The 23,742-nt window shown below is 38.5% G+C and overlaps 1 protein-coding gene across 3 annotated transcripts in view; it reads left to right on the top strand.

Moving 5' to 3' along the window:
- ARHGAP21 (Rho GTPase activating protein 21) overlaps window positions 1–23,742 on the top strand; it is a 112,297-nt gene that overhangs the window by 79,962 nt on the left and 8,593 nt on the right. For 2 of the 3 annotated variants that reach the window (XM_050320589.1, XM_050320599.1), the window contains 13 exons: window positions 398–427; window positions 1,948–3,895; window positions 17,421–17,579; window positions 17,733–17,835; window positions 17,925–17,961; window positions 18,403–18,528; window positions 19,336–19,620; window positions 20,725–20,789; window positions 20,870–21,018; window positions 22,578–22,720; window positions 22,812–22,967; window positions 23,076–23,154; window positions 23,621–23,694. In XM_050320589.1, the coding sequence (XP_050176546.1) occupies window positions 398–427; window positions 1,948–3,895; window positions 17,421–17,579; window positions 17,733–17,835; window positions 17,925–17,961; window positions 18,403–18,528; window positions 19,336–19,620; window positions 20,725–20,789; window positions 20,870–21,018; window positions 22,578–22,720; window positions 22,812–22,967; window positions 23,076–23,154; window positions 23,621–23,694 (3,354 nt within the window). The remainder of the gene's footprint in view (window positions 1–397; window positions 428–1,947; window positions 3,896–17,420; window positions 17,580–17,732; window positions 17,836–17,924; window positions 17,962–18,402; window positions 18,529–19,335; window positions 19,621–20,724; window positions 20,790–20,869; window positions 21,019–22,577; window positions 22,721–22,811; window positions 22,968–23,075; window positions 23,155–23,620; window positions 23,695–23,742) is intronic. The other variant, XM_050320606.1, reaches the window with a different exon arrangement.

Genomic DNA, 23,742 nt, shown 5'->3' with positions numbered 1-23,742 from the left:
AGCCGTTGTTTCGTCACCAGGAAGCAGGGGTGGGAGCAGCCCAGGGGAAACGAGAGACAGTAATGTTGCTGTAGTGGAAGGGAAGTCTCGTTGCATAGAGCCAGAGCTCTCTGCAGGCAGCTGTAGGGATGCACCAAGGCAAAATGGCACAAATGCATTTTGCTTTCTGTAAAGCTACAGGATAAATGCAAGGAGCAAATAAAAGGCTGAGTGGACATGCTTGCAAGGAGGGTGAAGTTATTTTTTATGCTCTACTGCCCTTTGCATCTGTTGGTACCTTCCAGTGAAATCAGTATAGTTGTATTTTTAGCTTGCTGTAGTCAACATCAATATGACAAGATAATTCTACCTTTACATCTGTAAGCAGCTTTTACTGTGTTTTCCTGTTTTCTACCAGCTGCAGTTTACAAAGGATGTCACAGCACTGGTAAGAAATGTACAGTAGCCATTTCTCTCGTGGTTTTGTAAGGCATGTTTTGCTGAATGATTTGTGAGAAGCAAGAACATGAAACAGCAAGTTTGTTGGAAATGAGCTAGATAGAGCTAAATAATCTGAAATGAATTTTCTTCATAATGCTAATATTTTGATTTGTGGTTTGTGCCTGCAATATTTGGTCTGTTTTTCTCTCGGTGTGCTTTACTATTTTGCATTTTACTAATGCTCATTGTAACGTTGCAGCAGTATTGTAAATGCCTCGCCCTCCTCTGTACTTTGCTCTGTATTAATTTTATGGCTGCTCTTGGGCTTTTATAATCTGTCTCGTGTTAAGACAGAGCACATTGATATTCTGGAATTGAGCATGTTATGATTTGGACAGGAAATGCTGTGTTATGATACCACGCCTAAGCGTGTAAAAGCCCTGAGAAATTATTTTAATCTTCTGTTATACTGGCAGGCTCTGCATTGGCTCTTTATTGCATTATGTTCAAACTGAGAGAAGTCATGCTAAAGTTTTTCAATAATAGGATATTGTTTAAGTATGCTGTATGCTTCTCATTAATTTGTTATTTTGGATGTTCTGTTAATTTCACAGTGACAAATGCTGCTTTTCTAAAATGCTGCAGAGACATACGATGTGTAATATAACCATTTTTTCTCAGGAGTCAGGCTCTTCTGCATAAAGGTGCAAAGTGCACTAAGGAAATCAATTTGAGATTTCAGTTTGTGTTTCAATGGGGTGTGGACAGTAGTGGATATGTATGAATTTTCTTACTGTTTGTTCCTTGAAGTTAAAAATGTTAAATGTCATTAATATTTTTAGCAGTAAGATTTGTGTACCATGTACTTGCTGCCTCCTTTAAAATGTAAGATGACTTAGAGGGTGTTGGCTCACAACAAATATATTACTGCTTTAATTTATTCATTATATGTTTAGGAACAGTAGCTTTTATGTAGAAGACATCTTAGAGGAGTGTGTGTACTTTTTTCATATGTACTACATTAAATGAACAAAGTTGTTTTATACACAAAGTGAATAGAGAATTTTCTAGTACTGGTTGAATTTATTATGCAGCATTTTAACCTATTGATTGCTGTGAAATTCTGGTTTCCAGCAATGTGAAGCTTCAATGGGAAGAATGTATGAAACATGACATTAGAAAGCAAAATTAAGGGGGAGAAAAATACTGTGTTTTGTGTTCATGGATTTTGAGAAACCTGTCTCAGTGCCCTACCTGCAGTATTTCCTGAAATTGGTCATCAGTTGCGTTTTTTAATTGAGGGAGGGAGTGTATGTAATGATTTTGCTTGTTCTGTGTCTTGTTCCCCCATCAGTAAGGGGATGGAATGCTGTTTTTATCTTTTTAACTAACATTTTGTCTAAAATTAGAGACAGTGTCAGTTTTGAACTTGTGTTCCCTCTCTTGAAGATTGATCATGCAAATACTGGATGGCTAACTTTTCCATCTCCCTCTCCACTGAATACTCACTTAATCCTCTCTCCACAGGCGTATTCCCAAGATGCCTACCTGAAAGGCAACGAAGCCTACAGTGGTAATGCCCACAACATACCTGAACCACCGCCAATATGTTACCCGCGTCTGACATCCGCAGCTTCTGTTAAGGCACAAGCTGCAGACAAGCTTTCTTCTGACTTCTCGCTGGGGAAGCAGCAAGTCAGCAGACCAGTACGGGCATTGACACAGCCAGAGAGGGCCTACAGAATGGAAATACAAGTGCCTCCGTCACCAACAGACATTGCAAAATCAAATACAGCCGTGTGCGTTTGCAATGAAACTGTAAGGACTGTTATTGTGCCTTCTGAGAAGGCTGTAGATTTGCCATCTTGCAGAAATAATCACGCTGGTCCCTCACACAGGACAGAGGAAGTAAGATACGGCTTAAAAGATCAAACTAGTCTGAAAGCACGGACCACATCACCGTCATCCTCAGTGTCCACTGCCATTGTCCTTCCCCAGACTCCAATAACAAGACCAGTTGATACAACTGGAGCAGTAAGTAAAGCTTCAAATTATGTAGTATGTCCAGAAGGAATCCCAAGCACTAGACCTCCTACTCAAGCCACGGACTCACCCTCAGTCTCTACTAATCATTACAGTTCTCCATCCTCCCACCAGCACATAGACTGGAAGACCTACAAAACTTACAAAGAGTACATTGATAACAGGCGCATGCACATGTACGGCTCCCGAACAATACAGGAGAGGTTAGACAGCTTAAGAGCAGCTTCTCAGAGTACAACTGATTATAATCAGGTGGTGCCAAACCGCACTGCTTCTCAGGTACGGCGCAGGAGCACCTCTCACGACAGGGTTCCCCAGTCTGTTCAGATCCGGCAGAGAAGTGTATCCCAGGAAAGACTTGAAGATCCTGTGTTGATGAAAGAGTGGCCACGAAGTGCTTCACAAGATACTCTAACTTCGCCTTCAGTTAATGCTAGAAATCACAGGGCTCGGTCATGGGATTATCTCAGCAAACAGGGTGAAGTGCTAGAAAACTTTCATTCTGAGAATATGATTGCAGATACAAATGGAGATAGGAGAAAGACTTACAAGTGGACAGGGTTTACTGAACAAGATGATCGGCGAGGTATTTATGAGAGATCTAGACAGCATGCATTTCATATGTCCCTTCGAGGTCAAAATTTTCCTGTAGCTCCAAATGCTTATATTTCAGACAACAGGAGAACTGGTAGTAGAGCTTCTCTACCCGGTTCTCACTTTCAGAAAATTTCACCAGATTTTAAAATGTTACAGCCTTCTCGAGATTTGCAAACTCCTGGGGGAGTTTCAAAACCTGCAGCTGTTTCACAAGAGAGATTGTGTCTCACACCAGCCAGAAGTTCTAGAAGTAGCTCTCTGAAGAACTCAGCTCCCTATGCAGCAAAATCATCTATTCCCCTTAACCAGGGCCTGGATGCTATTGCCAACAAAGACCAAAGAACAGTAAATCACTTGCATCAGAGCGGTCTGTTAAACCAACAGTCAAGGATCCGAGCAGAAGGTGCCCCAGATCACAAAACAGAAACTGGTAAAACCATCCAACCCTCCTCTCTGTCTCCAGCTTCTGCCAAACTTGTTCAGCCAAGTGAGTGTTCAACTACCTCTGACAATGTAGATGGTTCTGTAAGACAAAAGATTCATGGTTTTGAAAGGGAAGATGTCCGTGAGTCTGAAAGTCTGCAAACGGATGTTCAGGGAAATGACAAAGACACAGTGGTCATGCGGGACAAATCACCTTCTGGCCACCAAACTCCACAGCCTTTGAGGCATCAGTCCTACATTCTTGCTGTAAATGACCAAGAGGCAGCCTCGGACACTACCTGTTGGTTACCTAACGATGCTCGGAGAGAAGTCCACATAAAAAGAATAGAGGAAAGGAAAGCATCAGGTTCCAGCCCACCTGGTGACTCTTTGGCTTCTATTCCATTTATTGGTGAGTTAAACTATTTCAGTGTCCATCATATGCTTTTCTCTGCTAAAGGTGGTGGAGAACAACACGCCAGGTTGTTTCTGTAAGCCCTGAGGCTGAGAGGCAGGGGGCATTTTTCTCATCTAGAATAATTTTAGGTTGGTAAAAGTAAAAATATTCTTCAGTAGAGGAAAAAAAATGTTCTGTTTGTTTGGGGTTCCTAGAGGATGAGTGTTAAATAGCCTACAGTGATATAACATTTTTCCAGAGTTTTCCTTAACCTACTGGGTAAGTCTGCATTACATAACTGTGTTTCACTATCACTCCACATAATGTTCTGATGTTACACATACAGACAACTAGCATTTGCAACACCTTTCAGATATTTTTACTTCTCTAGTATAAAACATATTTGGAATCCAGTAAAGATGCAAATCCATATAAAGGTGATTTGTGGAGAAAAAAAAAAGTTTGCCAGCTGAATAGGTATGGTGAAAGCTTTCTCAGAGAGATAGGGAATAGATGAAAGCTGTTTCAGGTAAAAGGATAGCAATCAAAGGAAGTGGATTTGCAAATCAAGATGCTAATATGGATATGAATGGAAGGGATTGGGGAAGCAGAATCTGAGAAGGCAAAAAGATCTGCTGGTGTGCTGTGACACAGGGTTGGAATTACAGGGAGCTTATAGGACAGGGGCTGAGATCTTGTGAGATAACTTAGAAGAGGAACTCAGGGAAGGATTGTAAATAGTAGAAAAAAAACAAACCTGAATTTTGGATAATGAATTCATGTCTTCTGCTGAAGAGGGAGTTGCGGTGGCAGAGCATTTCTGTTCTACTCAAGTAGTCAATGCCACTATTGTCTTTGCCCTGCTGTTGTTGTTGTTGGGTTGGATTTTCTTTTGTTGTGGCTGATTTAATCCTTTGGACTCTGGATGTCTGTGGATCATTTTCCACGAGTTGATTTGTACCTGATTCTGTGCTCTTGAATTTAGTATAAGAAATATTTAGAAAACACTGAATTTTGATTCTGCAACTCAAGTATGTGAAAAACAACTTTTCATGATGATCCATGTTCTTTACACTTTATGTTAAGGGAGTTACAGGTACACTGTCTTACTGTAATTGTCTTCTGTTGTGGATCTACAGCAGTGATTTTTTTTTCCCTAGTGTTATTTATCATATCTGCTACTAGCTGAAAGGGCATAACCAAAAAACAGTGAAGAAGCTTTGTGTTCATTGAAGAATAGAAATCTTACAAAAGACACAGTAATTCTGTTCTTTTTACAGAATGCTGTTAAGATATTAAAAAATGCTTTTTGAGCTAGCAGATGGTTTTTGTGTTGGGATTTCCTATTTGAGTGGGAGTTATAGAGATTATTTTTCATTGTTGTTACTGGACGCATCAGTATCCAGTGTAATTTTGTATTCTTCTTTAGACCCTGTCAGCCTTTCTTTGAGGATTAGCACAAGTTTGTAAGGCATGTAACTAATCTTTGTGCAGGATTTTGTAATACTGCCTAAAATCAGTGTTGGGCTCTTGATTTAGTTATGTACCGTGTTTGCTGGGAGTTTTCTAATCCTGTACAGTTGAAATGTCATGTAAAAGTCAGATTAAGATTAGTAAAGTCAAGCCCAACCTTTTCAGTACCATCTCCTATCTTGATTTCAACGAAGATTTGTTGTGAACTCTTACTCATGTGACTTACTTCCATACTATAGAGAAATGTGTTGACTGAAGTTCAAAGAAGCCTTAAATATGTCATTTGCACTACGTTTTGTTAAGAGCTGAGCAGTTCAAAACAAACAAAATCGTAACTCTTTGTTGCAGCCTCTTAGCATAATACCACCTGGGATTGAATTCTTATGAGCCTCTTGGAATGAAACCTCCTGAATGTTCTAGAAATTCTAAAAACTGGTGCTCCTGGAGCCTGGGGACAATCTGAGCCAGCATGGTACTTGTGGCTGTCTTCCTAGCAAGAAATTCTTGTGCTGGTACAGGTGCTGTGGGAAATTTCCAGCACAGCTCCAGCACCTTGAAGAGGAAATAACCCTCTCTGAATAGGAAGAGCATGAAATGCTGTTAAAAGCGGATCTCTTCCTAAGTTAGAATTAATATGCATTATTCTAACTTTGCTTGTTCCACTATCATTATGCCTAATTACAGGCTTTACTTGTTAAAAGCCTTACTTAATCACGCAGATAAAACCCTAGATCTGCTTTGAAACTCAGTTAAAGGCTTTTTAACTCTTCTGATGGAAAGTCACTATGATTCCAAGCTTACAAATTGCTACTGTTTTGCATACTTTGTGATGTGTGTGTTTTTGTTGCCACTCTCTGCATATGGCCACACCATATTTTGGTAGAAATTAATCCAGGAGCATTTGGCTTCTGCAGCAGTGTTTTGTGGCTGCTCCTGAGAACAGTACAACATCAGGATGATTTTAGCTCTTGCTGAGTAGCACAGTGCCTTGCACCACAAACAGAAATCCAAGCAGTGTTTCTGTTAAGCTTCCTTATGGCAAATTCTTGCACAGGTCATGGTGGGTTACTGAAGAACTGCCTTTTGACTCTAGTCCTTTCACAAAAGGCAGTTTAGAAGCAGGGAGTTTAAGTTTTTTTCATTTGCTAATAGCAATGAGAGAGTTGTTCAGACCAAACCTAGTAGATAGATGTAATATCTTTTATGGGAAAAATGGATTTATTTAAAAAAAATAGGAAAGGTATTCTGTGCTTCAGCTCTTCTTATGGTAAGCAATGTTTTTGGGGGATGGTAAAGCTGGCTGGCTTTACAGATAAGCATACTCTGGTATTGCAGCTTCAGTACTCTCCATACGCTTCTACATGCAGAGTACTGTGGTTAGCTGAGAAAGCTGCTGTTTTTATTTCAGGTCCAAAGAAAGACTCTGGTTTTGAAATTCTCTTTATTGTTTCAAACCATACCAGTTAGTGTAATGACAGTTTCCTCTTTTACCCAGAAATGGTCTCTACATTAATAAAAATAACATTTTCTTAGCAATTCTTGAATTTTTCAGGCTTGTAAACACAATTTCTATGTTAGAGAACAGCAAATGATAAATTTCTGACCCACTGGGTAATTTTTGGATGCGTTTACACTACTGGAATGGAAATTAAAATGCTACTTCACATCCTGACAGACATCAGTGACAAGTGGTGCCCCTCAGGAGTCCTTACTTGCGACCAGTGTTATTTAATATCTTCATTAATGACACAGACAATGGGGAAGATAAGAAACCTTTAGCAGATTTGCAGATGACACCGAGCCTGAGTGATGCAGTTGCTACACCTGAAGGTGTCATCCAGAGGGACCTGGACAAGCTCAAGAAGTGGGCCCATGGGAATCTCATGAGGTTTAATAAGACCAAGCGCAAGGTGCTGCTCCTGGGTTGAGGCAGATGCCGGTATCAATCCCAGCTGGGGGATGAACAGATTGAGAGCAGCCCTGCTGAGAAGGCCTTGGTTGTGCTGGTTGATGAGAGGGTGGACATGAGCCGGCACTGTGTGCTCGCAGCCCAGGAAGCTGCATCAAAAGCAGAGTGGCCAGCAGGGTGAGGGAGGTGATTCTGCCCCTCTACTCCACTCTGGTGAGACCCCACCTGCAGTGCTCCATCTAGCTCAGAAAGGACATAGACCTTTTGGATTGAGTCCAGAGGAGGAACACTAAGATGATTAGAGGGGTGGAGCACCTCTGCTACGAGGAAAGGCTGAGAGAATTGGATTTGTACAGCCTGGAGAAGAGAAAGCTTTGGGTGACCTAATTGTTGCCTTCCAATACCTGCAGAGAGCCAACAAGAAAGATGAAAGTTTTAACAAGAGCATGTAGTGATAGGATAGGGGGCAACGGCTTCAAACTGAAAGAGAGAGTAGGTTTAGATTAGAGGTTAAGAAGAAATTCTGTATTGTGAGGGTGATGAGGCACTGGAAAAGGTTGCCTGGAGAACTTGTGTATGCCGCATCCCTGGAAGTATTTAATGCCAGGTTGGATGGAACTCTGAGCAACCTGGTCTAGTCAAAGGTGTCTCTGCCCACAACAGGGGGTTTGGGTCCCTTACAACCCAAACCATTCTATGATTCTGTGGGTTTTGTAACTGTAGAGAAAAGGTTGATTCAGAATACAGTTCTTTTAATATGTTTCTTAGAGATGTCTAGTGTGTGTGTCTGAGACTTGCAGCAAGGTTGAAAATATTTTTTTACTTCTTACACTATTTACTCTAGAGTAGAAAGTAGTGTAAAAAAAAAGGATAATCCACCTCTCTTATTGAGTTGAATGAACTACCCATAGGAGTGAAATAGAGGTGCTTATTCAGTACTTAACCTGGTTGCATGTCCAACTGCCAGCGCAGCTTAGTGCTTTGCCCAGTACTATTGGGTGGGTGTTCTTCCCAGCTTCACAGTGGGTTGTCACATGAAAATGAATTTTAAATGGATATGTTTTTATAACCTTAATGTAAATAAATATAATCTTGAAGTTTAAATTTTTTTAGAAATAAAACAAGTTCATAGTCATCCTATTATAGAGCTTGTCTCTTAGGCATGTAGTAGCATCAGAGAAGTACAAAGACTTTTCCTCAGAGGTGCGATCCCATTTTAAAAATATTTAGTACATGATTACCCTAGAAAAATTATAGATCACTTCATTCCACTATTAATTTGTGAATAACTGAAAGAATATTAACCAGATAAAAATATTTGACCAGATTTTGATAACACACAAAAAAAAAAGTGTTCTCTGTCTGACTGAAAAGGATACCTGAGGAAAGGTATAAGAACAGGACAAGGATGTGTGATACTTGGTGTCTCCAACTGTTTGCGCTTTACAGCATCTTGAAGCCTAATGCGATTTTAAGTGCTCCGTGAATTTCTCTATTCTCTTTTGTATTACAGTAAAATTTTGTTATCCAATACCTTGATTGATTTAAATAAAGATTTGCCAGCAGTTTCACAGGTTAAACTATATGGTATTTATTCCCCTTTTGTGTGTGTTTTCCTAAAAACTGTCTCCTCCTGGCTGAATTTCTGATACAAATGTAAGACTTACCAGCATCTTGCTAATCTCAATTCACCGTTCAACACCGCTAATAGTTTTATATCATAGAGTCATAGAACAGCGGTGGTTTGGAAGGGTCCTTGAAGACTGTCTAGTTCCAGCCCCCTTGCCGTGGGCTTGGACACCTTCTGCTAGAGCAGGTTTATCAAAGCTCCAGCCAACCTGGCCTTCAGCACTTCTAGGGATGGGGATCCACAGCTTCTCTGGGCAACCTGTTCTAGTGCCTCATCATCCTTGCAATAAATTGCTTTATTGTTTCTACCCTTAGTGCAGGCAAACTACCATAGCAATTTCTGTGCTGGTAATCAGGCAGATTCTGCTGTTCATCTTGCTTTTAGGGCTGATCTTCAATATAGTTTTCAAAAGCAAAAAGTCATGTACATAACTCCAAGTACTTTTTGGAAAGTGTAGTGACTTTACTGTCTTTTCTTAGTGAAGTATATGCCTTACCTTTTCTGTCCTCCTTCTACATCTGCATACCTCTCTCTGCAGGCTCTTTGGACTTGGAAGATGGCAGTGGGAATACACAGACATTGAATGCAATTGAAACAAGAAAATAAATCGATACACTTGCACACACACTGTGAAAAGGGTTATGATGGTATGAATAGACAAAAGTTAGGGGAAACAAACAATTATTCTCATATACAGTAACAAAACATTTGAAAGAATGTACTTATTCTGTTTTTTCTTCATGAGAAGAGATAAACATCAGACAGAGAGAAGTTCAAAACCTCTGACTTCTCGAGCAGAGATTGAGGCTTGTCAACCCAAAATGTGTGGATACCTTAAGGGCAAATGGTGGCTGGATACAGATGGTTGATATGGTGTGTTTAAAGGAAACTGTAATTTTAGAAAAAACTGTTAGCAGTCAAGATGCAAATGAAAATCTTCAGTTATTGTGATAGTTTTCTAGCTATTCCAAACTATGAAAATATAAATGCAATTGCAGTAGAGATTAGAGCTGACAGATGTTCATTTTTGAGGACTGTTTCTTCTATTATTATAGTGATAGCATTGGCAAAGCTTTTAACATGTCATCAGTGTTTCTAAGATAAGCATCATCTTCAATTTTTTTTCCAGGGTTTTACAGTGTGGCCTGCCAAATCACTATTGCTTCAGGCTGAAAATTCCAGTGTTTCTTATCCAAAGAACAATTTTTAAATCATTGTGGTATTCTGAAGTATAGTAGCCAAAACACAAAATTACAAATTAGTGTTATAAATACCCTTTAAGTGCTTCTGTATCTCAAAAATATTTTTTTAATTAAAACTTAAAATTGGGAGCAATAATTCATAACATATAGAAGAGTTTTAATTGAATAGAAGCATCAGACTGTGTGATAATAAGTAATACTTTCAAAGCATAAATCAACCTTACTGGATCATTAGAACTTCAAATGATAATTGCAGGTAATAAGGGCATGCTGTCAGGGTTTTTGGCAAAAAAAGGTGTGTATTGGAAATTGCACTTCATGTATTGGTGTAATACTGCAAAGCAGGAACCTTTAAAATTACTTCATATAGAAAGATACTTACACATTTGTTTAACGCTGAAATAACAGACTGTCATAGATGAAGTTTTCAGAATAGTCTCACATGAAGAATAACCTTTGGAAGCATTTTCTGTTTGTGTGAAACTCAGTATAACAAACATATTATTTACATGAACACATTAGCAGAGGACTGGATTTGATGATTCAGGAGGCTTGTTCCAGTCCTGTGTTTCTGGGGCTTAGAGAAATGAATGTGCTCAGCATGCAGACATGTTTCCATTCTATTCTTTTGGCCACACGAGGATAGTTACGTAAAGTAGATACATGAAGAAGTTCTTTGTAAAGACAATTAGCTCTGCCAGTGCTGGAAGTACTTAACTAACAGAAACATATTTTTAAAGGTCTTTTGAAAAAATAGGGTAAAACACAGTCATGAGGAATCCAGGCAGTAGTGTATTTTCTTTCCAAAATATGTTTTTCCCCCTTGGAAGTCTGTACTTACTGAAGCTTTTACTGTTGAAGGTTGAAGTATAAGATGCAGCAGCTTGTACTGTACGATTTGTAACAAGAAGTCCCTGCAGTGGGATATTTATTAATCTTTGTGCTATCTTGTGTGATAGCAGGGTCAGTTCTATATAGTTTATTTTTGATTGAACAATTCATTTTTGTTTTACTGATTACTTCTGGCCTACTCACCATTCAGTTGAAATTGCATATACAGTATTTTTATTTGATTGTCTTACTGACAGACTGTTAAGAAAAATGGTCTATATTAGTATGTCTGTGTTTGCCTTAAGTTCAGCTTCTTCTGGGGTTTCCTTGGAGATAGACTTTTTTTTATTATTATTTTTAACTTCCTTGTGTGTGTGTGGATGAGGATCCTTTTCCTATCTCTCTTAAGGAAGGGAGATCTGGTCCAGAGATAGAAACCTTCTCATCTATGCCTCAGTTGAATAATGTTTTTAATGACTCTTTTAGCCCTTTGCTTTGCAGACAGCAGTATGAGCAGCCTCTCTAGAGAGCCTTCTGCAGAAAACTGAAGCTTTTTACAAAGATTGATCACTGTTACAATTCCACAAGATGCTATGAGTAATGAAAATTGCACTACATCCTACATGGGCATCTTTAAACACATACCTAATCTAAGAAATGGATGGGATTTTCAGAAAGCCAGTAATATTTACAGTACAGTTATCTTCTTCAATGCATGCAGTTTGGGAAAGTGTATGTTGAGCAATTTTTTTATTTCTGAGGGTGCATGCTGTCTCAGCATTCTTCATCTGAAATTTAAAGCTGTTTCAAGTGTGGGTTCCTACATAGCTATTAAATTTTTATGATTTGAATCTTTAAATTGGATGATAGTCTTTGATAAAATATATACTTATTGAATTAAGCTTTGTAGCCACATAATTCACATTGTCTGTTTAAATTGAAATGCCCAATTAGTGTTTTAAACAGTAGTTTGGTCTGCCATACATTTATTAAATAATATAGTTCTTTCTTACAGTCTTTCAAGTTGAAATACTGCTTGAAAGACTGCCATAACCAAAAGAGTATAAATGTGAAGGATGGCTTTAGCCTTGAGGAGCTAGGTTTTTCCAGTCATTTTATATTACCACTGAAGAAAGCTTTGGCAATCTGAACCCCCAGGGATTGGAGGGAGAAGTCACCTTTCTCTGTTAATAATCCCTACTGAAGCATCCCTGATGGTTAGTCTCTGTACTGAATTTAGTCTCTGAATTTGCTTCCCATATGTGTATGTTTTGATTCAGTTAACAAAACAATTTCCTTCAATAGTCCTCTCCCCAGCTCCCCCTATCAAAAAAAAAAAAAAACAAACAAAACCAACAAAACCAAAATGAACACAAACCAACCAAAACCCAACAGTCTCTACCAACTGGGATGAACAGACAGCTCTGGTGCAGCTCAACCCATACCTGTCCAACCCAATGAAATGCATCTGGAGGTCCTGACAGAGTTGGCTGGTGTCCTTGCAGAGATATGGTTTATCATCTTTGAAGGATCACGAGGACTGGAAGAACTCCCTGCTAACTGGAAAAAAGCACATTGTGCACACATCTTGAGAAACTATGAGAAGCACAGCTCAGGGAAGGTAGTCAGTTGACCTTGTCTCAGTCCTTAAGAAAATCAGAGTTGGTCCTCTTGGAAGTTGTTTCTGGGCAAAGGAAGGAGAAGATCATTTGGAATAGCTAGCATGGATTTACCAAGTGCTTGACTAATGATCCATCTTGTTTAATGTTGATGACCTAGAGAGAACATGAGGACAGAGAGGACACTTACCAAGTTTGGCAACACTGAAGTACGGGGTGCAGACAGTACATCTGAAGCAGTATTCAGGAGGACTTATCCTAGAGGGGTGGTCTGATAGGAACCTCTTGAATTTCAAGGACATGTGCAAAGTTCTGTTCCTAGAATAGTTTAACTTCCTGCAATGGTACTGGCACCTTGAGAGTAAGGAAGACTTGCACTTTATTGGTCTGCATCAAAAAGAAAGAGCACAGCCAGGATATTGAGGGAGATCTACCCCTCTGTTTGGCACTTACTGGACAAGAGCCCTCAGCAATTTGGTCTGAATTTAGCACTAACCCTGTTCAGTGGAGGTGAGTCAAAGGACCTTCCGAGGTTTACTCCCACCTGAATAATTCTGTTATTTATTTAAATTAAATTTGAAGTTCTCAGAATGTGCCCCCTTTCATGTTCAGGTTGTTACTTTCAAACCTTAGCATTTGAGGAACTGTTCCAGGATATGCAGGTATAAACAAAGACATTAAATATTAATTTTTTCCCAGAGTTTTTTTGTTTTTTATTCCTTTGAATATTTGGTTAATACTTGTTCCTTACTTTTGCATCCACTCAGTGGGGATAATATGTCCTGTTTGTCATGCTTTCTCACCCATGAAATTCTCTGTTTTGAAATCTTTGGATCTGCCTCTGAGCCCATTCTGTGTAAATTTGTCTTTACAGAGTCAGTTAATATTTTTCAGCTCACCTACAATCTGTACAGATGCTCCCTCTCTTTGTAGGTCCCTGATCTCCAGCTGCACGGCAATATAAAAGTACTTCGGTGTATGAATTTCTCTCTGCTTTAGCTAGAGAATCAGTTAGCTCTGGTTGCAGCTGTGTTGCCTATTTATTGCAAGTTTTCAGTGTCTTCTCACATAAATGTTTTTGTAGTAAAGAGCTCTTCCTGAAAATCATTATTTGCAACTGTTACATACTCATGGGCAAACAGAGGTTACAGGTGACATCTCCCCCTTGGGCCAGAGATGCTCTGTCACTGTGCTGACTTGTATCCAATGGCCAATCTCTTGGGTAGCTTCTTAGACATAAATGCAGAACAGATTGTGTTTGTATCCATTTCTCAAATGAAAAGTAAAACTTTAAGTAGTACTGGAATCATAGAATAAGGGTCCATCAAGATCATCGAGTCCAATTCCTAGCCCTGTTCAGGACTCCCAAGAATCACACCATGTGCCTGAGAGCATTGTCCAAAATCTGCTTGAACTCAGACAGGCTTGGTGCTGTGGCCACTTCCCTGGGGAGCCTGGTCCAGTGCCCAACCACCCTCTGGGTGGTAAACCTTTTCCTGATATCAAACCTAAACCTCCCCTGGCTCAACTTCAGGCCATTTCCTCAAGTCCTGTCACTGGTCACATGAGTAAAGAGATGCCCCTCCTCTTCCCTTCATGAGGATGTTGAAGACCACAGTGAGGTCTCCCCTCAGTGTCCTTCAGGCTAAACAGACCAAATGCCCTCAGCTGCTCCTCGTAAGGCTTCCCCTCTAGTCCCTTCACCATCCTCGTGGCCTTCCTTTGGACACTCTCTAATAGCTTAATATCTTTCTTATGTTGTGATCCCCAAAACTGCACACAATATTCAAGGTGAGGCCACCCCAGTGCAGAGCAGAGCGGGACAATCCCCTCCCTCACCCGGCTGTTGATGCTTTGCCTGATGGCCCCCAGGGCACTGCTGACTCACATTCAACTTGCCATTGACCCAGACCCCCAGGTCCCTCCTTATGGTGCTGCTCTCCAGCCTCTCGTTCCCCAGTCTGTGCACACAACCAGGGTTGCCCTGTCCCAGGTGCAGAATCTGGCACTGGCACTTGTTAAACTCCATCTGGTTGGTGATGGACCATCTCTCTAATTCATCAAGGTCTCTCTGCCCTCAAGGGAGGGAACAGCTCCTCCCAATTTAGTGTTGTTGGCACACTTAGTATTCCTTCAAGTCCTGCATCCAGGTCATTAATAAAGATGTTGAAGAGAACTGGGAGGAGGGTGGAGCCTTGCAGAACCCCACTAGTGACTGGACACCATCCTGATGTTACCCCATTCACTATAACTCCATGTGCCCAACCTGTGAGCAGGTTGCTCACCCATGACATAACACGGTTATCCAGCTGTGTGCTGACATTTTGTCCAGCAGGATCCTGTGAGAGACAGTATTAAAGGTTTCGTTTAGGTCTAAAAAGATGATATCCACTGGTTTCCCTTGATCAGCGAAGTGGGTTACCCTGCTGTAGAAGGAAATCAGGTTTGACTTTGCCCACATGAAGCTGTGCTGGCTGTGAGTGATGCCTGCACTGTCTGCAAGGTGCTTTTTAGTGCTTCCCAGAATAATGTTTTCCATGGTTTCTTTGACCTTTTTGTTCCAAATACCTGAAGAGATACAAGTAATCTGTGAGGTAACAAACTGAAAGAGAATTATTATACGGAACTTCTCCTCTGGCTTGTTTTTTTTGTACGCTTCGCTACATTTTGGACACAGTCATTTTCATTGATTGGTGAGCCAAACACATCCTTTCACATGCTGTGCAAGGAGTTTTGGGGTGAAAATATGTCAATTAATGAAGGAACCTGAATAGGGAGACAAACACTGCAAATACTAAAAAGAAAGAAAAATCAAAATACAAGGGATATATGTAGTTGTTTGGGGTTTGTTTCTTATTGCACAGCAGTAGTGGAGTTTGCTAATGCATTAAATTAATAGGCAGAAACTCCTATGGTGTACATCATTATTTGCTCTATAATCACTTTATATTATGTAAAAGCTTGCCATTAGCTGACCTTCAGCCTCTTCAGGTATTGAACAGTTATGCCTCCCCTATACCAATGTCATTTGCAGTTCCCGTAAAGTTTGCCTATTTCCAAAATCAATTCAGTTTTGATTCATCTGGGGATTAGATGCACTGTGAAGTGATAATGATTTGAATAGTTATTGTTGCTTTCAGGGACTTACAAACTGTTTTTCCTTATCTGAATTCTTGGATTTAAGTGTACGGGAAATTGTATAGTGTTGCCAAACATGTTTGTGTTCACAGCTTGCACAGATCTATTTCAACAACTATTTCAAGTGTTTTAATAACTTTTGGGAGTAGAGACTGTGGCATTTGAGAAGCGTCTGTTAACATAAATAACAAACCTGAACACTTTCAGTTTGTGTGCTATTAACCAATCAATTGTACAGCCAGTGGTTATATTCCTTAGTCAACCTTAGTGTGTTTCAGGGTTTGCTGCAGGGAAGTGCAAATGTAAAAAGGCAACAGGACACTGAGCTGTTGTGGTTTTGAAATGGAAGTGTAGCTGAGGTTTCTTCCTGTCTTCTGGTTTCTATAGAGAAGTAATTTCTAAATGCTTCTAATTTATCATTGTGGATGCAGGTAAAACATGGAAATTTTAAAATTGTAGCATCACAGTTTGGTGTGAATTCTTTTGCTTTCTCTTTCTATTAATGTTTCTAGTATACAACTGGGTTTTTTTGGATATGCTTTTTTAACTTCAAAAATTTTTACGTTTTGCACCACAGACAGTTTAGAGGGGTGTTATTGCTAAACCTTCCTGCACTTTGTTTATTGCTGTGTTTTAAATGTACGTTGCCAAATTTTGATGGTACAAGTGCTGCCTTAACAGAACTGTTAGTGACTGTTGGAAAAGCACAATGCAGCACACGCAGTTGTGTTCGCACAAAGCAAAGAATAAACCTCTGTCTGTGAGTGTTCATTGATTTCAATAGGCTTTTCAGTAGCTCTGCATATTACAATTCTTAGCACCTAGGGTACATTCATATTCATTACGGCAGTACAGTTCAGCCCCTGCTCGTGACTTGATTTTTTTTCCTTTCCATTCCCTCTTCTACCAGAGCATGAAGTAGAATTATTTTTCTAGTACTAGTAATGTGTTCTAGAAGATGTTATGGCTGCCTTCTCAAAATTATTGAAAATGCATCTTTTGGCTTCTTCCGTCTTGTAAGAAACATGTTAAATACTAGAAATGCTTAAAGCTTTTTGGAATCTTTCATGATGACCCTTGTGGCTGTTGAGACTGAGAGGTGCTGGGCATGCATGGCATGCAATCGTTTGTATGAACAATTAGTGGAAGAACTGCTTGGTATGTAGTAGTCCCATCTTTTAAAAGTGTGGATACTTGCTTCGTTATTTGACTGTACGGAGGATGGGGGGATTGGTTCCTTGGATGCTAGATAGCTGTTTAAAATGCGCTTTTTGTTTGCTTGTGACTTGGCTTTTTTATTTGAACACTCGTTTAAACCAAATGGCTTCTGTTAGTCTGCCTGTCTTTTATTGTAGTTGTCTGTCTCTCGAGGTCAGACTTACTGATATAATAAATGTAGGTTTTGCTTATGCATATAAACAGAAATACTCTGCTTGAAAATAAAATTATGAGAGAATAGCAAATAATTCCTGTTTCTTTTGCACACAACAAAATCTACGTTTTTTACCTTTATCTCTAATGTACAGTTAACATCCCTACGAAATGAAACAGGCTTCTCTTCATGAAAAAAGAAAGAGTACATTTGTCAGTGTGAATTAATTGGACTCTTGCATTTGTTAGAATGACTTCATATGTAAGATATCTGATATTCCAATAATGAGAAGTTCAGACAGCTATTTGGTTTGAGCATTTGATTAATGCGTTTAATATGTTAATATATGACATATTACCTTTGTAGATGAACCGACTAGTCCTAGTATTGACCATGATATTGCACACATTCCTGCTTCTGCTGTTATTTCTGCATCTGCTTCTCAAGCACCAGCTATAACAACTGTTCCTCCCAGTCCCACATCTCCAATCCCTTTAATTCGGCGACAGCTTTCACATGATCATGGTGAGCGTTGATTTCGTTCTTTTTCTCTTGCAACTTTTTCCTTTCACAATCTGGAGAACGGGAGTGAAAATTGTAAACTCTTTCTTGCTTGAAATAAATTGCAAAAATGTGATTCAGGTTCCCACACACTCAAAAATTTCCATTTGTTTGTAGAATCCATGCGGCCTATTGTTCTGGATAGCCAGCCTGCCGCAAAAACTGAGAGATCAAAGTCGTATGATGAAGGATTGGATGACTACAGAGAAGAGGGAAAATCGTGAGTTCATGAAAAATATCAGTTAATTTGGACATCTGTTTTTTGAAGTGTGTAAAATCTCATTTTAACATTTGTTTTTCTCCCAACAGATCCATTAAGCATGTATCTAGTCTAAAGGGGATTAAGGTAGGTAAATATGTGTATAGCAACTTGTAAACGTAACACAAGTTGTGTGAATTATACAACTCCATTATACAAAATGTGTTAAACAGACATGAAGTTTATTGGAATTGCTGCCTCGCTTAAGTGAACATGGTCTCTTTTTTCCTAGACTCATCACATGGTCCTTGATTTTCATTTTCTTCAGTCTCTGTAAACAGAGCATATGTATGGTGGGCTTTTGTGAAAACAATACTAATGAGAGTCTAAGACTCTGCAAGTTTCTCAAAGTAGTCGTGGGATGTGTAAAGTCACTACTGATGTGTGGAAACTTTAGAAATTATGTTTTCCCAGAAGGATATTTCCTGGGGGCATTTTTAAAGTGAGAAGCATCTTGAACCTAGGTACTTAGAGAAGTGTGTTTAGAAATACACTGGACAGAAGTTCTTTCTGTGATGTTTTCTCTAGGTCCCAGACAGCCAGAAGTCTTCAGAAGACTCTGGTTCCCGAAAAGATTCTTCTTCAGAGGTGTTTGGTGATGCCTCAAAGGAAGGATGGCTCCATTTTCGTCAGCTTGTTACAGACAAAGGAAAGGTATCTGGTTGTGTTTGAGTTTTTAACCTGGGACAAATACTAAGCTGGTGAAAAACCAAGATAAGAAACTAGAAGCCTTCCTGGTTTGCTTTTTTGATTTATTTTGGGGGGAATAAGAGCATCAATAAGATTGACAAAGTGTTAGACCTGCTAGAACATTGACCTTAGTCAGCTCCTCAGCTTTTTTTACAGACTGCTTTCTAAAACTGTTCAAATTTTACATTTCAAAGCATCTGTGAAGTAAACTAATTCCTAATGATTAATTAAGTAGTAGAAATCAGTCCCTTGGTATTTGTAGTTTGTGGGGTTTTTTTCATCTTTACTAATAAAGAAAAAGAGCTGTCATTTTTGTGAATGTTGCAGAATTGAGTTCAGATTAACCTTCTGCACAAGTGTAGGCTAACATTTCAGGAAAATTGGGAGTCTGGAATTGCAGTGGTGTGAATAGGTGAGTCTGACTTGAAGGCAGTTTGAAAGGCATGGGCAAGAGTCCCCTGAATATTTCTTACTGTATTTGTATTAATGCCTCTCTAAAATTGTAGTCACATTTGGTTTCTTGCTACTTTTATGTGTGAACTCACACCTAATGGGTGGTCTGGGAGGGCAGATTATTGACCTATTCACTCCTCTAACAGAGAACAATTAGTGAATCCTGTGTTTGTGTAGTCTTCCTGCCAGCATTCTTCAGAATGGTATAGATAGGTGGTTAGTCTTTCTTTTTAAAAAACTTCTGGAGGTAGTTTTTGTAATCCTCAAACATCCACTGTAACAAAGAAGCAAACTAACATCTCGGTCGATGTTTTTCAGCGAGTTGGTGGGAGCATTCGGCCATGGAAGCAATTGTACGTTGTTCTTCGAGGTCATTCGCTTTATTTGTACAAGGATAAAAAGGAACAAGTGACCCTGTCTGAGGAAGAACAACCTATAAGCATCAATGCTTGTTTGATAGACATCTCGTACTGTGAAACCAAGAGGAAAAATGTGTTTAGACTCACCACATCAGACTGCGAGTATCTGTTTCAAGCTGAGGACAGAGATAATATGTTAGCATGGATTAAAGCAATACAAGACAACAGCAATTTAAATGATGAGGTAATCATATGATATGTAATTAAGAAGACATAGTTCTTGTCTTTTAATTAAAAAAATATTGTGTTTTCTTATAATTAGTATTTGATCAGAAGAAATAATTTGTAATCAACTGGTAGACCAAAATGTGTACAGGAACATACAAGAAAATGAGGTGAAAGGCAAGGTAACTGAGTAAATAAATAGAGCTTAAAAAAAGGCAGACATAGTCATAATCAGAGAACAGAATTTTGAAATAATTAAAGTAATTTCTGATTTGACTAAAGATACACTTTATATTAAACTGATCTTCTAAAAGTCTCTAATATTTTTTTAAAAGGTAATTGCAGGTTTAGTACCTGTGTGGTCTCTCTTCAGACTTGCATTGCAAAGTGTTGTGTGCATTAGTACAGTGTGACAAGTTTCTCAGTAGTTAAAAAGTGAAACTTTGAAGGATGCCTGTTTCCCTGATTAAATGCTGATGTTTCTGTGAATTAAGTTAATGCTAATTGGAAAAGGCAAACATATGCTGTTGTACATAAGGTATCAATATGTGTCCCAGTATTGTCCTCAGTGCATTTTCTTTGCGGTGATGAGCAACAGGGGAATATTTTCCTTTCTGTGGTCATGCACATCTGCTCATATTCTAAATAATTATCCAAAGGAAAATAGCTTAATAAACATTATTACATAAATGGATAAAAGCATATTTGAAGTCATGGCTGTTTCAGCTCTACTTGTAGTAGCAATTAGTTATATAAGTACTGTATGCACATAGGACTGGATTTTTCACAGTAGTATGTGCTGATTTGTGTTTTTCTATTTAAATTTTTAGAAAGTTTAAGAAGATTTAATTCAATTATATTGCTTTGAAAAAATCTAAATAGCAGTACTTAATTTGCAATTACTCACTTTAGTTTTCCTCATGATTTTTAAATGTTCTATCTTTACTGTTCTCAAGGACTGCCTATTAGTATGTTTGGTTTGGTTATAGGCTTTTTAAATGAACTGAAATGTTGATTTTTTTATATGCATTTGGTGACTGGAAGAGTTAATCACATTCTGAAAGGAAAAACTATTCCTTTCTGTTTTATAAGATTGTAAAGTAGTTCTCAATTCATTTTATAGGATACTGGTGTTACTAGTAGAGATCTAATTAGTCGAAGGATTAAAGAATACTCTACAATGATGAGGTAGGTGAATTTTTTGTTTCTAGTAGTTTTTGTAGAGTTCTTCTCTAGATCTTTTTACTAAAGTAATGTATCTTGTTCAGTTCTTCAAGCAGCAAAACAGAACCATCTCCCAAAACACCTCGCCAGAGTCTAAGTATCAGACAGACTCTGCTTGGAACTAAAGCAGAGCAGAGGACTCAGAGTCCACATTCTCCTAAGGATGAGTCTGAAAGGAAGCTTCTCACTAAAGGTCTGTATGTTTTATGTATTTCTTTAGTTCCTTATTGCCCTAGTGCAAGGCCATCGAGGTGTCCTTCTCAGTTTTTTTGAATTCATGAATGTACAGATGCAAACCAACTATTAGACAGGATTTTTTAAGCTGCAGCTCTAATCACTCATTTCTTGTAACCACTTCATTTAGACGAGACCTTAAGATATGTTTCAGATCTTCTCAGATCCCTGAAGCTTTTTATTTCAATCCCTTTTCACGAGGATTTGGGGTTTTTTTCCCCTTACAGCTCCATGTAGTGTTAACAGTAGTAAAATACAGGTGTTAAGCTTCTTGTGAGCAATATTTTGCCAAGCTTTGGAAATAATTTTGTGTGTAATTCATACTTTTGTCTCCAGCTGACTTGGAAGTGATAAGGTAAATTTGTATTTCACATATGTTCTTAAGAAACCAAAGTTTTTCTCTGAAGTGTTTTAAAAGTAGAGAGGAACAGATTTTTTCATTGACTTTATCTTTAAAATGCAGGAGTGAAATTATGTTTTCTTTTCCAGAACAAAATTACTGCCTGCTGAGTTCTAAAAAAGTCCAATGGGCTGGCACTGCAAACTTGAATCAGTGTCTGAACTTCATCAAATAATGTCACAGTCTACTTTTTTTTTCTTTCTTTCTTTCCCCTCCCCCCCCCACATAGTCTGTAAACATATGGTATTTTGGATCAGCCTGTTGTTTTAAGACTCTTGCATGCAAATTCAGGCGACTGGATTAGCAGTCACTTTTGATCAACCAATTTTGAACTATTCAGTCTTGAATTTAAGCTGTGAGTGAATTCTGGTTTTTGTTCCCAACACATGTCCCTTTGCTCCTGCTATGCTACATATTATGTAACTAAATTGCACATGTTAAGTAAATGTCAGATCTACTGAAATAATATTTCCAGAAAAAAGAAGGAAGTAGTATTGTGCAAGGTGACTTGCAGTGCAGGATAATTGGGAATTGCAATTTGTGGTGAGAATTGTACAGGAGAGGTAAACAAACCAGCTGAACTTCTAATCTGATTCTTGGTTAGAGAATGCTTTTAAGTGAGTCCTGTTTGGAATGATTTCAGAGTGACTAAAATCCAAAAGAGTGAGTAGGTCTGCACAAGTGTGAGCGTGGCTGTAGAGTTTGGTGGGTATTTTGTGCACAAAATTTGTGATTCCATAGAGAATGTTGTGCTACTAAACATAGATTTTATTTTTCTTAGATGTAGTTTATATATACCTTTAGTCTTTTTGCACCTGTAGTCTTAGAATGATGAAATTCCACAGCACCATCCAGCTACTTGCATTTCTAAGTTTGGAGTGTGAGTATGTTCAGATTTATCTTTTACACCATGGAAGAGTAACAGAAGGTGTATTTAAGACAAACTAATGTTTATTGAGTTGTTGTGGAAAACCAGGACAGTAAAAGATAAAAATGCAGCAGGTGTCACTTGCTCTTTGCAAATCTGTTACCTGTATTGACAGTTGATTTTGTGACTTAAATGTTCTTATTTTTCTTGTTTCTTTTTTTTTCACTATCCTAACAAAAAAACCCAAAAGATGAGACAAGCCCACCAAAAGACAAGGGGACATGGAGAAAAGGCATTCCAAGCATTATGAGGAAGACATTTGAAAAGAAGCCATCCGCTGTTGGAACATTTGGTGTTAGGCTAGATGACTGCCCCCCAGCTCATACCAACAAAGTATGGAAGTACAGTTTTTCTTTCATTGTGATTTTAGAATATTTTTTTGATTAATTACTTATATATATATATTAATCTTCTCTTTCTTCAGTATATTCCACTGATTGTTGATATATGCTGCAAACTAGTTGAAGAAAGAGGTCTTGAGTACACAGGTATCTACAGAGTTCCTGGAAATAATGCTGCCATCTCAAGTATGCAAGAAGAGCTCAACAAAGGAATGACTGACATTGATGTTCATGATGATGTAAGTCTTGGATCACACTATTTTCATGTTAAAATCCCAAAAACTTAATGGTTGTGTTGTGACTATAGAAATATAAAGCATGTCTGACCTTTTCTTTTAAATATGTAGAAATGGCGTGACTTGAATGTGATAAGCAGTTTGCTGAAATCCTTCTTCAGAAAACTCCCAGAACCCCTTTTTACCAATGGTAAGTAGTTTTCCTTACAGTTTTGTCTTTAGGAGTTGCTGTTGCCTTACAACATTCAGATGATTTGAGAGAAAATCCAGTGGAATCATCCCAACTCTGCAAAAAATGTTCTCTTTCTTAAAGAGCAGGGAGTCATGGCAATCACAGAGCTTAAGAATGAGATCTGTAAATAGAATTTCTCTGATGGTAATGATGAATATTCAAAAAAAGAGAAAAATTTTCAGTTTTACTGTTGGAATATTCTATAAAAGCTGGGGTTTTTTTCCCTACTGCCATCTTATTATATTATATACAGTATAATGGGCTAATTTATGACTTCCAGGGTCATTCTTTTAATATGTTACTTGTGTTCATGGGTGAATGGGGCTAGGAGGTGGAGGTGTATATACATACATATTAGATATAAAACCTCATGTATATGTGTGTGTGTATATATATATGTGATTTATTTCTGGTTTTTTAACAGACAAATATGCAGATTTTATAGATGCCAATAGAAAAGAAGATCCTGTTGAGCGTCTGAAAACACTGAAGAGACTGGTAAACTGAAATCAGTTGTGTTGTAGGTGCACCACAAAATTAGCATGA

The sequence above is a fragment of the Myiozetetes cayanensis genome, unplaced genomic scaffold, assembly GCF_022539395.1.
Source record: "Myiozetetes cayanensis isolate MyiCay16 unplaced genomic scaffold, myiCay2020 scf1, whole genome shotgun sequence".
NCBI classification, from domain to species: Eukaryota; Metazoa; Chordata; class Aves; order Passeriformes; family Tyrannidae; genus Myiozetetes; species Myiozetetes cayanensis.
Note: the sequence above shows the minus strand (reverse complement) of the source record. Positions and strands in the feature narration are given on the sequence as shown.